Source organism: Eucyclogobius newberryi, unplaced genomic scaffold, assembly GCF_026437365.1.
Source record: "Eucyclogobius newberryi isolate DKJ021-1_F unplaced genomic scaffold, fEucNew1.0.hap1 SCAF_20, whole genome shotgun sequence".
NCBI lineage: Eukaryota > Metazoa > Chordata > Actinopteri > Gobiiformes > Gobiidae > Eucyclogobius > Eucyclogobius newberryi.
Window position 1 is genome coordinate 20,802,779 of NW_027315835.1, and position 18,735 is coordinate 20,821,513.

General features: G+C 38.8%; 1 protein-coding gene across 1 annotated transcript in view; it reads right to left on the reverse strand.

Annotated features, from left to right (window-relative positions):
* Nucleotides 1-481: 481 nt before the first annotated feature.
* cpped1 (calcineurin-like phosphoesterase domain containing 1) overlaps nt 482-18,735 on the reverse strand; it is a 53,186-nt gene continuing 34,932 nt past the window's right edge. The window contains exon 6 of the mRNA XM_072456362.1: nt 482-3,891. Coding sequence (XP_072312463.1) covers nt 3,665-3,891 — 227 coding nt within the window. The 3' untranslated portion in view covers nt 482-3,664. The remainder of the gene's footprint in view (nt 3,892-18,735) is intronic.

The window sequence follows — 18,735 nt, forward strand, 5'->3', positions numbered from 1 at the left end:
CAGACATCAATCAGACATTTTAATAAACATACTCAGTCTCATACTTGTTTTTTAGATCAATATTACCATTCAAGATGTCCAAAATATAACATAATGATCCAGGAGCGTCGAAGATTAGAACTATGTAGAAAACAAACACACAATAGGCCTTCTTTAAGACTAGGTGGGTGGAGCTGCATGCTTTTACACATTATATGGAACATACTTTTGAGCGGATTACTTGTAGATTGCCTGTCACACCAACAACGGTGTAGTGCGACGTGTATTTGAACAACACAGTGAAAGTTCAAGTGGCTTCACGTATCTTCTAATCATCCAATTACCTGAAAAAACGCAATATCCTTGAAAAATAGTAGTAATGGGACTCATATTGATATTAATGTCTTTATAACCGCACATCCACAACATTATTTATCAGAAAAAGTGTAATATTAGTCTTTTTTAATGTAAATAGGACAGAGAAACCACAATCAGTCTGATATTATGATAAAAATCTAAATTTATTGTAAAAATAAATACATCCAGTACATTTGGTTATTCATTTAATTCTTTCACATTTTATGTTCCCAAATTTAATTCATAGAGCTCCTTTCCTGTCCCGTTCTCAGAAAACCCACATGAAAAGCCCGCTATTGGCAAGAACAATGTGATGGAGTCATGCGTACAAAAATAGCTGTAAGACATGAGGTTCGCTCTGAGACAGGAAATAAAGTAGATGAAGCAGATCATGGCCATTATGCCTTTTCCTGAGACACCCACTCACCCAGTATCACACTTCTGTCAGAATAGAAAACAACTTTGTTTTTAAAATAAGCCTGTTCGGGCTTTACCCACTGGCAAACATTAAATACTTAACCAAGTGAAAATATTTAGACTGTTAATTGGTGCATTTCATTTGCTAATTTCTTACTTGTGCTACACAATTGACACTGCCATATTTATAGACTAATATTAATCATACATGGTTTATTTAACTTAGTGAAGAAAACAGATTTGATTAACTCTCGGCCTGAGATGGGGAAAGTATCGAGCACTCAGGCTGAAGGTAAGCAGCGCGTTAGAAACTTTCCACTGTGACTTTTTGTTTAAGACAGGTTTAAAAGTCTGTAATTGACATTTTTGCATGTAATAAAGTAAAACCGATTCTGCCCCAGTACAGATATATTATAGAATCATCTATTTGGTTGAAAATGAGACCACAGCACTTTATCTGCATCTAATTATAGAGCGGTTTATTCTACATAAAAGCAGGAGGTGCGGCGTTAGCATGCTAATGTTTGTTAGCTTTACTGTGATGGCAAATCTCGCTTAGACAGTTGTAAAAAGGGCTTTTAAACTCATCACGGTGAACATTTCTGATACTGGGAATGCATTAGGCATGTGGACAGCTGCAAAGAGTTTAAAACAAACAAGTTCTGTTTTTCTGCTTAACAATAGAGTTTAACAGCGCTCCTGTCCGCTTTCATTCAGCTGACCAGTGAAGGGAGAAGAAAAAAACTGATACAAAAAGACTATGGACAACGAAGGGCTCCAACTAACAGTTAGAGAGAAAAAATTAAAAGTGCATCCCTTGTTCAAAATTAGCCTAAAACAACAGTTGAAATTTTACATTAGGGCTTCATAAATCACTAAGTGCAAACTAAATTTAAACTTGCAAACATGGAAGGAGGCGTGTCACTGTTAAAAGGCTCTGAACAACATGTTATGAAAGAAAAATGTCTGGAGCCGCCCCTGATGTTAACAAACAAACAAATAACAAGAGCAAGTAAAGACTCGCTCCTCTCTCTCTCACCCTCTCTCTCTTGTGTTGCTAAATCGGTTGCCATGACAACACTCTTACATTCCCAGCCGGTCAGCAGTGCAGTTCGAGTAAGCCATAGCCTCTGTGTGTAATTGGGTAGAGTCATTTAAGGCTCAGCAGTCGTTTGGTTGCAGGAATGGTAATCTCTGCCACATTTTTAAAGACTCCTTCGTGACTCTTCCTCCCGCTATCGTCTGGCCCTCACGTCGCCATCGCACGAGACAGAATTCACTCACGCTAGAGAAGATTGAAGAGATCGGAGCAGTTTTAAACTTGGGTGGTGGTGAAATATTTGCATAGCAGAGTGGGGAAAAACTGCTCCAGATATTGGTATTGAAGGCGGGATACAGGTGATCTTCCAGGCTATCGTCATCGTCGTCATCATCATCATCATCATCATCATCATCATCATCATCATCATCATCACAAAGACAGCTAGAGTCTCACTGAAGGGCAGTGCACTTTTCTGCTTGTTTTGATCGCATAGACAGGTTTTGGCCACAGTTGTTATGGGCAATGACTAACTGCTACAGATATTTTTGCTGAGTTCAGTCAAATAATGTTTCTCAACAACAGAAAAAGAGTGACTCTGTCCGTGGTGCTGATTAAAGCTGAAAATGTGTGTTTGATCAAATTGGAAACACGCATTCTACTGACAACAGAGGGCTCAAACTGCATATGTAACGCAGTGAAAAGGGGATTTTTTTTTTTGCTTTTGCTTTGCGAAAACTTTTTCAGGGATTTTGTGTTGGAGCATGGCAGTTATGAAATCACTTTAAAAGGACACATTACGCAAAATTGTTGTATTGTTGTGCCCTCATCAATCTTACCTGGCGCTGTAGTTTGGTACATTGTTTACAAGTTTGTCTTCTCTCAGCATTCAGAATTTGAATTTTCTTGGAATTTTCCCCAGAATGTACCATCGCAGGTAAAAAATCATAAACTACCAACGGACTCTCCAAACTGAGTATGAACATATGGCTCTATTGTTTTTAATTGTTCATTCCTCTTGCTGACAGCAGAGGGCGCTCTAACACCTAAATCCTTAAAGTGTGTTCTCCAAATTTAAACAATATTTTAGGTTCGAAAATGTGAAATATTAGTCCCAAAGTGACAAAAAGGATGTTTGAAACTCAATTGAAGCCACAACAATGCATCACTGTATATGTCCACTTTAATATAAAGTTGTTGATAGGAGAGTAGTGTACTTTCATTGAAGTTTTATGACATCTTTTAATATATTAAGATGAATTCCAACTCCTTGCAATACTTAAAATTGTATTCAAATGCATTATTTAAAATGTCCAAGTAGATTGTGGAGGATATTAGTACTTCAGATGCTGTGTTGATCATGGAGATGTGACTAAATGTGTACCTTTATGCATACCCATATACCAAAAAAGATAAAATAGGGAATATAATAAAAGACACTTCCCCCCACCTTACCTAGTGTGAGTGTGTGAGTGACTGGTGAATAATAAAATGTGCTTCGATTTTGAAGATGCTGTATAAATCCACTGCATTTGTATTTTTGTTAATATTAAAATACTTTTTCTTGTCTCCGATGGCAATTTTGTTTTGCTCTGCAGAGCTTGAGATCTGTTGCAATGAAATTGATTCAGCAATAAAGTGAATCAGACTAGATTAGTTTGCTACATTGATTTTTTAATATGGTACTTTACGTCCTACTAATATGAATACTGAGAAAAAACTAAATGTATTGAGTAGTGATTGATAAAAGGCAGTGATTGTTTGAGTTTCCTGAGGTATTAAATGTGAAGAAAATAGGCAAAGTCATCGTCTTGTTTGGATAGCGCGAGTTAGCTAACGAGGTCAGTAATCTGAGATTTCAGCTCATTAACCTTATCCTTGCAATAGTTTCTTCAAGTCCTGATCCATCCCTTGCGTCCTGAGCTGCTCCAGGCTGTAGTAACGATGGACGACCTCTCCCTCGGTCACCACCACCGCCCGGAGCCCGTGGGTGTCCTCTCCCAGCTGGCACCCCACAGCTGAGCTCACCACCATGTCCAGGCCATCATGGCGCCCGCCGGCGTTTCGATGGTAGTGTCCGGAGAAGACGGCCTTCACTCCTGGGACACGGGAAACAAAATGAGGACGTTACTCTTTGCATTCCGGAAGCTTTTATTCCGTTTTCCCTAGGTAAAACGAATAAAATGGAAATTACCCCGCGACATCTGTGCTTTTTGATGTGTATTCGCACCATATAAGCAATCTCAGTATTTCACTTGCTTTTATGGACTTTATTCCGGAAACGGCAAAATGGTAACCACATTGAACCTTCTAATTCACTCATGTTCTTAGCGTATCTTCTATTTTCAATTCATTTAGGTTTGTTTTTTTTGCATTACCTTAAATGTCGTTCTTTAACACTCTCTTTTGATCCATATAAAACTGAAATGACCCCTCGATCTAAACTTTGGGTGATTTAGGTGCAAAGAGTCTCCATACTGCTTTGTCCTCTATTGTACTTTCGGGTCACGTCTTTCCCGCTCTTTGTTTTGGGTTTTCTACATTTTAATTGTAGATAAAAAACAATAATTGGATTGGAGAATGGATCATGCCAAATTAATACTATTAATTTAAATTGTGAGAAAGGTTGGTTCTACCCTGCTGATGATGTGTCGTTGCAACCGTAACCCTTGTTAAATGGAGCGTAGAGAAAAATGGAGCGTAGAGAACTTTTTTAAATGATTCAAGCTTCAACGCACAGTCCCATCTCACTGACATGAGCATTTGCAAGGGACTGAAATTACCTTGAGTTTTCTGAAGCGCAGTAGGTCAAATTTAGTTTTAACTGACATAGATGATCTGCACGGGACAAGAAACACAGACGAAGTTCGACCCGAGGAACCTATGTGAAGCTAATTCTGTGTAAAGAGGGTTTGGAAGTCTATTTGAGTTCTATTTTAATAGCAACTGAAACAGAAATTATGTTTTGAAGAACAGAATATAGAAAGAAAGCTCCAATCCTGATATATGTAAGTCATAGTTACCATTCTTCAATTACATTTCCAAATTCCATCAAACTGATTAGAATGGCTGAGGTTTTATTGCGCCTGAAGCACTGATGCAGTTCCTTCAGAGAAACGACTACATTTGAAGGCTGCGCGACAAGCCTCACTTTGAATGAGAACAGCTCCACTTCTGTGAAATTGTGGATGTGAATTTCTTGTTTTGCTTTGAAGGAAAACCAATTTACACTTTCCAATAAGTTTGTGCTATTTTGGCCAATTTCACGTTGAAAATGCCAAACACCCAAACAGAATACTAGTTGTCAAGAGAAAAAGATCTGTGAGGAAAACACTGGAGTTTAAGATCGAGTCTGGCAGCGAAATGTAGATCAAACATACAGCATGTTTGCTCCAGGGCGGTAACTAATGTTTCTTATAGTTGTCAAAGATTATTTTTTCGATTAGTCAACCAGTTAAACCATTATTTGGATTGTACATTGAGACTTTAAAATACATTATCAAGTGAAGTGAGTGAAGATAGAGAAGATTTATGATTGTGTATTTATAAAAGTGTATTATTCATAAAACTCAATTTTTTTTTGAGAAAAACATGTATTATTGATAAAACTTGCAAATATTTTTGTCTATTTTGATTTAATAATGCCTCTGTCTTTGTTATAAAAAGGTATTGAATAGTGAACTAGTCACAATTAGTCGATTAATCGTTTCAGCCCTATTTGCTACTTATTTAAAAGAAGTAAAAATATGATTTTTTCAGTAGTTAAGAGAACCAACAGAGAGAAACTTAAAAATAGAGGAAATAGCCATAGGACAGTCTCCTAAATTCACATTAAGGCTTAAAGCTGGGATGCAAGAACTTTATTCTTTCCCCTCATGGATTATATTAGAAAACCAGCACGTCGAGACAAAATTATTCCACTGTGGTGTCTGCATCCAATTATAAAACCTGAAAACTGCAAACCTGAAATAAAGAGCCTGATAAGTTGCTAAAATATGTTTAAAGAGAAGATTGTGTTGGCTGTGCGACAGCAGTCCACCCTGCTTTGCTTTGTCAGAAAGGAATACAAGGAATCTGAGTCAGTGGTGTGTGGTCAGGGCAACCAAGGCAAGCAGTGATTGACCAATACAATCTAAAATGACCTTGTGTCACTGTCACAACTATATTTCAATTGTTCCAAAGTATATGTATCCAAATAAGCCCATTTTCCCCACACTTCTGCTGCTGAAGCTTGGCTGGAAGTCACGGTGTCTTTTAGTGGCCGCTACAGGCCGCTGAGCAGTACTGCGGGAAGCTTGGTTCTTCTTCTCCCGCCCCTTTTCATTCTCCGACCATTCAAAGGCCCGTTCATGCTTCGCTCTCTAACATGAGCTTTTAGATCCAGAGCGGAGAGCAGCTTGTTTTAGAGCTCTCAGAGGACCACAGGCTCAAACCCATGGATCTGAGCTCAAACCAAACTGAATAAACCTGTGTGGGAATCTTTGATGTTTTGTAGCTGAGGCTCTGTTCGTGTTTCTAATGACCTTTACGCAGGAAGGTGCGAGAGTGACTTTTGCGTGTACGTTTTATCCACTAAATATTGATGAACACCCCACGTCTGCTTGCCCATCCATAAAAGTCACTGCACGCTACTGACATTGCAGTAGTTAGGGTCTCCAATGTATCGGTGAGAAAAATGAGAAAATATCACTCTTGTGGTGAGTAGGATTGGGATTTTTCCATCTCTAATTTGCGATAAATAAGTGTGTAACAAGTGAAGCAACAAATATACAGTTTAATGTGAAAGTATTCCATGTATTCAGTATGCAGTACTCTGGTTGAATAAGTTACAAATGTCAATAAATACATTTCCAATCACTGAAAATAAGGTACCCCAGCTTTAATGTTTATGATTTTAGAATGAAACCAAAATAACTAAGATTTGAGTAAAATAAAACCAAAGCGTTTATGTAATATTACTTGGTAAATAATGTAACTGCTGGTGCTACTAAGGATGTCAGCAGTGTGGAATCGGCCTGAATCATCACTCTGCATAATCAAACAGCAGCGGGATACAAATGCGACCTACATTTTTATTAATACTTGGAGGACAGTGGGTGTACACACTCTGGGCTGCTGAATAATTCATGGGGAGCAGATAAAAATTGACGTTTGGGACATGTTTATTTATACAGTGGGCTGAACTCATTTACAGTCCAGACCTGGGGCACTTCTGTCAGGACCACTTGTCACATGCTGTCCAAGAGTGCTGCTTGTTAATATGTTTGTGGAACTGTGGTAAACTGCTTTTTGGATAAGATTTTTTATTGTTTCTGATGCTTTTGTACTTGCAAGTCAATTTCATGAATACTGTAATGTCAAAGTAAATACAATGTAATAAAAAAATATATGGTTGGCAGTTCTTTTTGGTGTTAAATACTTGGATTTATTTAAATTCAGCCCAATAGAGCAGATGGAACATATGCATATTATGTGAAGCATTACACTAAATATGCACTTTTATTATTTTACTACTATTTTAACAAGTTATTATTTAGTTTTAAAGGTCAATTTTAAGAGATTTAACCATGTTATAAATGACTCTACATTTTATTTAGAGTGATTCATGTGAGTAATCTTTATTCGTCAACACGATGACGCAGAAATGCAGAAGATTCTCTATTTATTGCCCGTTTAAAAAGCAAAATAATTATACATTTAATATTCCGCTGTGTTACAAGCCCTTTTTGGCCCCAAAAATGTTGCTCTCCATAGGCAGGGCCAGCACGGGTCGACAGCGCAGCACTTTGTTGTGATGACCTTTAATGTGACATAACATAAAGGATCAGGTGGAAATCAGCATTTAAAAAATTTAAACCTAAAAATAAATAAACCTATGTCCTTACTGTGCTTGCATCTCAACAAACCTGACTCATAATTGTGTCTATGGAAATGTTGATCCTGTAGCTATATTATTCCTGTTATACTTTATACTGATTACACTAGAATGAGTGCTGCGGTTGCATATTCAGTGTGTTCTGTAGCAGTGCTTGTTGGTGACCGATCCTGCCATCTGTATTTTATGAGTAATGATATCCATAATTACTCAAATGTCCCATGTGACTAAAACGCAGCTGTAATATAAACCTGAAAAGTCGGGGCTCACCTGATGACTCATTTTGCTGAATGCTGATACATCGTAATCCACACGGAGCACGGAGGTGGTGGAAGGAAGACGCATACACATAGTAAATATACACACTAACCTTGTAATAATAGTGATGAATGTGGCAGCTTCAAGACAAATGTAAAGATTTCCCTATTGAACGATCTAATGATAAATTAAGCCGTGAGCGGAATGTTGTGGGAGGAAGTGTGCATATGTATGTATGTATCACTGCTGCCAATGATGATGAGAGCGGCCCACACAGTCAGTGGTCAAAGCACCACGCACCAGCCGGGGCAGTCCCAGTGCACCGTACATGCTACAGAGTCAACACATGAGTCACGAGAGGACGCCTATTCTGGGCCGACATGAAGTACAGCTGGATCTTAGGACAGACTTGAAAGTAAACAGATTAATAAACCAGTGTATGCTATCACAAAGACTTATTTTTTATTTATTTGATTTCTTTGACTTAGGACAGTGCATATTAATCAATGTGTCAGCAACAGCTTCAGCATAACAGCCAGAGTTAGCACAATAGCTACATGTCATCCGTTGTCCTAAGACAAAGCATTCAATTAGACAACAGACTGGACAGAACATGGACTATACTGTGGCTAAACACTGATAAGTGGGTCACAGCAACCCCACTTCACTAAAGGCAATAACAATTGAACATGGAACACAAAATCCAAGGGGAGGGGATCGACTAAAGCACCTTCTACAACGCGAGACCAACTGGATCCATCAACTTGGAGCTTCTAGATGTTCAGGATTAAATGAGGAAACTGACCTCATACTTTTCCTGTAGTGTTTCTGACTCTTGTGTTTATGGGTTTCCCTGTTCTAAAAGACCATAGTAATATTATGTATTTTTTCCATGCAGATGTACAGAGCATGATATTTTAGAACATATTATTTTATGTCTGTATTCATGCTCATATTACGTGAAGCATCACTTTGTCTTTTAATTATATTTCATGGGTGACTTGTCAGGCAGGCTTTTAGATAGAGACCCGTCTTCCCGTATTTTGGACGGGGTGTTTTAAAATGTGGACGGGCATTTTCGAGTGCAGGAACGGCCATTTTATGAATAAATCTTAGAAAAAAAGGGAATATTATCATTAAATTGGGCCGGGAAGCATTTGACAATAGTCCGCCATTACAGTTTATTGTATTGTATTGTTGTATGCAAGTAAAAATTTGCATGCTGCGCGCTGATTGGTCGACGAAATTTGTGTGCTTGGCTCTGATTGGCTGCCAAGCCGTGGTCCGGAGAATGCTGAAGCTACTCTTTTTTTTCGCCTAGTCGGCCCCCGTACCTCCGGACAAACATTTGGACGGTGTGTTTTCAAATCCTATCTAAAAGCCTGTTGCCAGGTGACAAACATATATAAACAATCACTGTGCATCTGTGTATTTTACGGGCCCTGATAAAGAAGTCGAAACGTAGAGGCGTTTGTATTAAATAAACCTCTTCAGATATATTGGAGTGCCTCGGATCTACTACTTGACACTACATTAAACCTAGACAAGAGACACCTATAGTATGTCCACAGATCTGAGGCGTTACAGAGAAAACAGAGATTATTTACAGTAAAAGCAGCAGTCAGACGTTGAAAAAGCCCAGATGAAAGCAGAACTGTTTTGTAGTTTGAGTCGTTGTCACAGTTTGGGATGTGCAGTGTGTTCCATCATGTTGTGCCTCTGATAGACACCACTGTTTGGCTAAACTCAGGCCTGTGCCTTTGGATATCACAGTTATTTATTTTTTTTTACTAATAAAATCATGGGGGGTTTACAAGCCCATTTAGAACAAAAAAAAAGAGACAGGCATCTAGGACCATCTGATAACTTTCAAAATCCAATTTGTTGCACTTTTGTAAAGGCTTCTTGTCTAGAGTTGTCAACTTGAGGAGCTTCAAAGTACTTTCATTTCTCTGGGACCATGTTGAAATACGGTACCGGTATTTTCTGCACTATACGGTGCACTTAAAAGCCTTTGATTTTCTCAAAAACCGTCGCTAGTGCGCTTGATACCAGTATATGGATTATTTCTGGTTGTGTTTACTGAACTCGAAGCGATTCTGTGTGGTACACAGTGTATAAAGAAGATTCGGGACACGAGAGACGTCTAGAAGCACGTTTCCGGTACTTCGGAACCGGAAGTCCCAACAACATGTATGCAAAGCATTCTGGGAACAGAAGTCTACCGCTACACGCGGCGCTAGGTCAAAATGTAAACTATTATATGTCAGGGACAACGCGGATACCGCGAAGGACCCCAAGAATCTTGGGCCAAGATGGCTCCTGCCAAGAGACCATGGATCTGTTATATTATCGCAAGAGACACGCTTGCGACGCAGACTTTAAACTCTGGGCTAAAGTATCAGTCAACTGTGGTCCGAGCTTTCACAAAGGCTGGAATCATCACTGAACTGCCACATGACTCGGAGATGGATCCGGGGATTTGTGGACGAGGAATGAACTGAAAAAGTGAGTGTATTGTGTTGTATTTTACGTGTTTATAAGTGAGCTTGTCTGAGAATTATTGTGAATACGCAAAAGTTTCTTTTAGCAGTAGCAGAGTGTGTTTTTTGATGTTGAACAACGTTGATCTGAATGAGTTGAACGCATTTAATAACAAAACTGACTGAATTATCCGTCTGTTTTGTTAAGCTTAAAGCGCTTTATAGTCCGGTGTGATTTATATATGAACAATTATCCATAGTAGATCATTTATTGACAGTGCGCTTTATAATCCAGTGTGCCTTTTCGTGCGCAAAATATGGTTATATAACTAAATACCATTGAGTGTTTGCTAACTCTATACTCAGATAAGGCCTTATATGTATAATGTTTTAATAAGTTACATTTTCTTTACATGGACTGAAAGTTAAATTGGAGTTGAAGATTACTCTTAGATACTTGGTTCAACCACATCTAAATCACTCCATTTACCAGGGCAGACAGCTGTTCGCCCCCTGCTGGCAGACTGTTGTTTTAAAGTCAAACTATGAGTAAACTATTACTCCATCTGATGGCAGCAAAACTAAATGGTGTATGACCACGTAAGGAGGTATTTAATGTAGCATAAAAATAATATTTGATCTAAAATCTTGATTTCCCTGATTCAATGTTATTTTTGCTTTTATCTGACACCTTTAAACACCCACATTAAACGGTGATTAGAGGTGGGAGATGCATATCAAAAACATATATATTATTGAAATAGCTGTTTTGGAGATTTTGGAGAAAAAATCTAAATTGTGTATCGCGTTAATAAGAAAACCATAAGAAATGTCATCAAAAAGCCCAAAAGGTCTCTCTTGTTATATAAAGTGATATTTCTGCACTTTAGTCCATACATTTAAACACAAATCGTGTGTTTTGCTGTTACTTGAACCACAACCAAGAGATTGACTGACACATGTTAACGAAATGATCGAGATAATAATAGAAATTCAAAGAGAAAATAGAGAGATCTTTCCAAGAATTGACACAAATATGGACAAATTAAGTGAAATTAAAGTGAACAATTGTAGACAAATATGTATCCTTGTTCAATAACACCACATTTCTCTTATGGTTTAAAGTCCAGCCAAGTTTGAAAGTCACCGGAGCAAGAGCAAATTCAGCTCTCAAAAAGGAATGTTTTTCTCTGCCAAGTCTTTAAAGGACTTTTAGGAAGCATAAGTGATTGTGGAGAGACGCTTTAGCCTGGGCAGAGTGATAATACCATGACCTAAATTCATACGAACACTTATTATTACCTGGACAATGAGAAGTCTGGACACGCCACCTGAACTACTTAATTACAGAAACACCCATTGGTTTTTGGTCTCCATAAGACAATTTGAACAAAGGACAAACAATTCAAGGAACACATTGAAGCCGCAGCCAAAAATGGAAATAACCTCTGAAATTGTCTGCGGATAGAAGCTTGGACTGCTGCAAACGCTCAATTGTCCGCTCGACTACAATAGGCACTCTGAAGATAAAAACCTCTCCCAAAAAGACAAGACAATCTTTTAAAGAATTTCACAGACTCCGTACTTTTATCACAACCTATAATGACTTATAGTGCTCTCAATGGAACAAAAGTTTTGGATTGATAATCGTGGAAAAAGAAAATGAGAGAAAAGCCGCCGATGTTTCGTCAAAACTAGCCACTCAACCAAAATAAGAGAAGCCATTTAGATATTTTGTCAAGTTACAAGCTTTGTGTATTTGCAATATTTACAAAACTGATCGATGTGGATAGTTTTTTTTTTCCCAAAGCAATTCGAATTCAGAAGAGAGAAAACGTTCCAGCTCGAGACCACACACTGCAGTTCTTTTGCTGCCTCCAGGGTAATAACTGGCTCTTCATTGGAATTTGACGAAATACAATTCCTCCACTGCCTTGAATCATAATCAGCGATGGGAATAGGACCATTAGCTGCTGTTACTGCAATAGCTTTGGTAACTGAAGAAGCGGGAAGAATAAAAAAAAAAAAAAAAAAACATGATTTGGACATCAACTCTGTGATGCAAGATTCGATTTTTGCAGTTTCTAATTCATGCCTTCAAGGAAACTGGATGGCATATAATAATTTGTGAAAGTTACAAATGTGTTAGTGTCATTTAGTTTCAGATAATTGCGGTTGTCAAGCGCAAATTGTCTTAAGGCACAATATATTACATTTTAAGGATTAGAACACCATCTTTGATTAGAACATGATATTTCAGAACAAAATAGTGGTCTGGAAACTTGACCAACACAATAAAATAAATACAAAAAACAGACTTTGAAACTACACCTCTGTTTGGCTGTCAGCAGAGGGAATGGACAATGCAAAAATACATAAAATCATTAGGCAAAGTGACTGATATGCTAATTGAGCCATGCCTTGGTTGTGAACATAGTGCGACAATCAGGGGAAATTGAAACTGAGTAATTTCTGAGGCTCAAGGACGACAATCGTACATAAGATTAAAGAACCAAGCGTGACTTAAGAAAAATACTCCTGGTATGTTTTTGATGAGGGAGCAACAATACAACTTAATCAAGTTAAAAACTCCAAAAAGTAAAATGTACACAATATCTGTCCTTTAAAAGGATGTAACTCAGGAGGTATCTAGACTTGTAAATGATCCTCTTTCCAAAATCAATCACACAAATGTCGTTTGTATAAGGGAGACAGCCATGTTAAATGCTACACTCCAAAGCAGGCACCGTGCATAAGCGTAAGTGACTGCGTTCGTCTTTGAGCTTCATGAACTAAGGCAGTTATTCAGCCGTGGGTTGTTAAGACCAATTTTCTCCCATTTTCTTCCTTTTATTGTGCTTTACCGCTTTGCCCCCTTTTTTCCCCGGCAACGTGCAAAAGTAGATTCCGCTGAACGCACACACACACACACACAACCCTCGTTTTGCTGATAATTCCACGTCTTGTCTCGGGCCTCGGCGGAAAAATCCCATTTACCTGTCAGCCCTCGAAACACTGCCGCTATTGTGCTTTTCTTTGTGATAACGACTACCATCTGGGGACTGGCCTTTCGCTGTGACGGACAAGAGATGTGGGGAGTTGAGGGAGCTGTGGCGGGGGGTAAAAGGGGTGAAAAGGGGGGGGGGATTGCGAGCGACGGAGGTTGGCGAATACCCCGAGTAAGCAGTCAGAAGAGATGAAAACATATTGAATGCAAACGAAGGGAAATTACCCACAGTCAAATTGAATTCTGGTCAGAGAGGCAGAAAAGCGCGCGCCGAAGAAAAGAGGGGAGTCCCGGCGATATGAGCTGCAGCGGTGGTGTACATTAGATTTTTATTAGATGCACTCATCCAAGCCTTGTTCCTAATTGCCATCCCCGAGAATATTCTCAAATAACCGTTATTATGGAGGTGTAATGGTGGAGCCAGTGTTCGCAGAAAAACAATTATCTCGGGCAAGAGTGCTGTTTTCGTCAGGCCTTGGTTTGTTTGTTGACTGGAAAGAATAATGGAATAATGAAAAGACTGATTACATTTTCCAAAAAGAAATTCGATTAAGTCGTCGTTATGATCTTGAATGGCCTGCCCAAAATATTGCAGGGTAAGACCAAAGATGCAAACTCTGGTTGAACTTGACTGGTTTGGTAGTAGAAAAAGCTTCAGTTGTAGTCATCTGGACTCAGTTAGAAAAAATAGACGTTTCGACTCTCATCCAAGAGTCATTGTCAATAAAAGAATTTAGGTCGGGAACTCCGATATTTATACTATTCTGTGGTAAGTCCAGCCCATTGGGAGGAGCCTTCCTAAAGAGGAAAGAGTTGTTTGTTTCAACAGAAACTTACCTTCTAGGTATCTACCGAGCCTATTCAACCCTTTAATGGGCTATTAGTCTCCCCTTTGTCTTTGTGAGACCCTGGCTCACACACCCTGAGTACCTGATTAGCATCTAAATGCCCTGGTACTGGTCCTCTACCTCTCCAGGGGTTCAGGATCCCATTGTAGACTACAGGAAGATTGCAACTTAGACCTCAGTTTCTGTTTAAAGAAGGTTTTTTCTTTTTTAACAAAAATAGCTTCCTTAACTCCTCTTTCAAACCATCTTTTCTCCCTGCTTAAAACCTTCACCTCACCGTCTTCAAACGAGTGATTAGAGGCTTCAAGATGAAGATGCACGGCGCTCTGTGGTCCTGGACTTGTATTTCTTCTGTGCTGATAAAGCCTCTTGTGTAGAGGCTGTTTAGTCCCACCTGACTGGTTTGGGCAAAGTTCAAAAGCGGGGGACTCATTCAAATGCATTTCTCGCCCTTTTGTTCAACTATTCCGAGCACTTTTTAGGTACAACCGAGCAGGCTTTTTGCACATCCATGGGAACATGTGTCATATTCTAAGGCGTTTGGTCGTTAAAGAGAACGTCTCGGGAAATAATTTCACAAGATGTTGGCGGTGGATAATTTGCATGACAGAGGGACGCGGGATGACACAGTACAGTAGTGAGGTATCTTGCATCTGTAATTTGCTCATCACTCACGCTCCACAGTTGGAGCCGGCTTGCACATAGAAGCTGACACCCGGGTCAGTTTGAATATAACATGGAATCTCATCATCGTAGTTAATACATATTACTGTGTCATACTGTGAAAAGCACAAGCGTAGTAAAAATGGGTTGGGCAAGTTGATAAGGGTCTCGCTGGGCTTTTTAAAGGACATGCCCTTTTTTGAGCTTTCGACAATGTTCATTTGTTGAATATAAACCAGGAGTTGTATTCACACGATTGTTTGTTGAATCCTGTTTATTATGTCATTTCACTCTAAGCCTCAAAAAACACTCAACATTTTCCAGATTTGTGCCATCATAGATAATGCTCCAATGTCTTATGTGCTGTTTGTATGTCCATAAATCATCACTTAAATGAGTGCCCAGTCTGGACTGATTAATTGAATTTAATCGAGATTGAGATTCAGTCCGGTTTAATCCTCAACGTTATGGTGGGATTTATTTAATTGAGAGGTCCACAGTAAACACACATGTGGTTTGGAGCTCACTATTACTTCTTACTATTTTTTTGTGTTTGTGCACTTATTAAAAGTATTTCTTGTTTATGTTCATGGTATTAATACTGAAAGCTATTTTAAATTAAATTAAGAATGAGATCAATATGAGGGGGGAAAAAAGGTGATTCATGGAGCACTAATGTCTGACTAATATGAAGCAATGTGTGCTCAAGAGCATGTTTAAAGGCTCTTAGCAGTACAAATAATGCCAGATATCTGATCCTTTCAATTACTTGTTGTCCAATCCAATACTATTCAATCAGCGTTGCCATATATAACAGTCAAGCGTCAATTAATTAACAAATATTCACTTTCTATCTGTTCTACTGAGAATAACCATACGTGGGGGGATGTGTCATGAAAGCAAAAAACCCAATTCCGCTCAAAGAAGCCTATACTGAAGCCACATTCTGAGTTGATATTGAAACGCCTTTTGTAACGAGGTATAACTATATATAAAAAAGAGTGGCGTGTTCTTTTAGTCATTGTAACAGCGCAGTGGGATACAACTGCTGCTGTTCCTACTGTGATAACCAGCACCGCCACGTTTAAGCTGCTGCTCTGCGACTCCTTTGGCTGCCGTACAAAAACACGGGAAGTCCGTCTCCTCCAGAAACAGACACAGGGAGCGAAAAGAGAGACTTCATCATTAAAACAATGGGGTTAAAGGCTTAACGTGGCCTCTTATCAATCCCCTGGTGGGTGATGAATGTGCCGTCGCTTTTTGAACAGCAGAAAGGACCCTCGCTGATAGAGACGACCGGCTGGGGGGAAAACGGAACGTGCCCGTCTTATCTGCGCCTCTAATTAGCAACTGTACGTTCAAGTTCGCCCAGAGCAATGACGTTGGAGGAGTTCCTGTGAATTTTCTCAGCTGCGCGCGTTTGTGTTTTTGCTCTCTCTGTGTATAAACGTGTGGTAACTTCCGAACAAAGGGGGAAGAGAATAGTGCACGTGTGAGGCTGTTTGTATGTTCGTCAGAGATATCAGAGTAGAGCCTCAAGAGGAGGGAGGGAGGAGGAGGAGGGAGCAGAAATCTAATTACTACACTCCATCTACGAGGCTGGGAGCGCTGCTGGGGTTTGGGATACTCGCCTGGCTCTCAGGAGGGAGGCGCTGATCCCTTGTCGCAAACATTTACTCCTCTGAAGGAATCTTCTGTGTAAAACAGGTTCTCATAATTTCACTTTTGTCTTTTCAATATAGCTTTGTTTTGCTGCTCTGTTAGTTCAGGAAATAAAACAACAAAGTCCATTATTTACTAGATTATGGTTTTGACAGTGAAGAGGCACAGAAGTATCGTAAGGGGGATTCCTTCGGGCGATGTTGAGCTTTGTGTTTACGTCGGCAACAAGCTGGAGGTTGGAAAGGTCCACCAATGTAGCAAGTTTGGTACATAAACAATGAATTATGCCATCTTTTTGGCTTCCTAAAAAAAGACATGAGCCTTGTCCAAAAATTCTTCTTAAATCAGTCACTTTACATCTGGATGGTTCAGATATTCTCGCTGTTATTTAGATTTGCTTTAGATGCAAATAAGTCAGTGATTATGTTTTCAATTAGTCGACTACTGATGTATTGATTAAAAAAATATAAATATAAAAATATATATAGATTATCAAACAAATGAAGGTTGAAATATGGTGACTGAAGGCTTCTTACTTAAAACTGCAACGATTTGTCATTTTTTGACACTTTAATCCAACAGCGCTACCATCTTTGTTTTAAAAAGCTCTTTTCATATGTGTTTTTAAGTCTTTATGGACCAGCTCTTTACCACGATGATCAAAATATGACTTTAAAAAAATTTAGTCGACACGTAACAATTAGTCGAGCAATTGTTCCAGCCCTAATTTTTATTACAATTAAATCTTAAAATAACATTGAAGGGAATGTATTTGCAACCTCATTATAGTGTACATTTATGGTATAGGTCCTCTTTTAGTTTGATTGTTTTTTATTTATCTTAATCATAATAAGTCTAAGCAGGGAGAAGAGGTGGTTTGAAAGAAGAGTTAAAGAGGGCATTTTTTTTATTTTTTTTTAATATGGTGGTTTAAGGTTCAATTCAGATGCTAATCAAAATGTATAGTGTATAGTTTGAAATAGAGGTGGGCAAAATATTGACATTTGAATGTTGTTTTGAAGATATGCAAATTCTTAATAACAAGAGTATTGTTTATTGTGAAAAAGTTTGACAAAAAAAGCTGATTAGAAAAAAAAATGAAAAAAAGTTAACACTCACTCGATAAGCACAAGCTCAGGAGCAGATGAACCAGATGTGACACGGGCAAATCAGTTCACACAGAGTAACCAAGGACAGAGGGGACAGTAGGGACAGATGTGATTTATTTTCTGTTTGTTAAGCCTCAAAATGCTGTGTGTTTTATTACAATCCAACTCATATTCACTGAGAAATTAGTCTAATTAGATCCGCTGTATGTGTGAATATCTCATGGACACCCGTGGCTTATTGACAGGTGTATGTACAATTTATTTTTCTTTAATTCAGGAGCATTATATTTTCATTACCTTTATCGGGATACTCCAAAAAATATTGAGATATTAATTTATGCCAATATTGCACCCCTAATTTGAAATGAAGATTCTCAGGGTCACCAGGCAAAGGAAGACCAAGTGGGTTTGATGCTCAGGCCGAGAGTTTGCTAAAAACATGAATTTAGCCTGCGTCTAGTAAGTGAGTAAGAAGATAAGTCATTTTGATTCAAACGTTGTTGAATCAGCAAAAATAAAGCAAAGATTTAATTTAATATCAACCCATTTTGTCTGAAATAAACTGTAATATTGGTATCTACATTAAAAAGTCTTTCGGGTAGTATTTGGCTTGCTCATGAGGGGCCCAGCGCTCTGAGACAGCCTGTCACTAATATGAGCAGGATCGCAGTCTACAGCTCATAGGGGGCGCTCACTCTGACGAACATGCCGAGACTAATTGCCGTCGCACCTTTAACATCCACCAGTGAAGCTCAGATATCATTTATAGTTCCACATGAAGAAAGTATGAGTGCTGCCTGGTGATTTATTTGCTTAAACGTGAAGAAATCTCACAGCAAACCACGTTAAATCACTCCAGCATGAATTTTAGATGAGCCAAAGGAAAGTGAGAGGAATGAAAAACACATCCGTAAGGAAAAATCAATTAAAGTCCTTTTCTTTCTGCAGGGGGGCTACCATATGTACTTACAGCACATGTCACAAGAGTGTGGTGTGTACTGAAAGGGTAGGAGCTGCAGAAAATCCAATAGTGGCAAT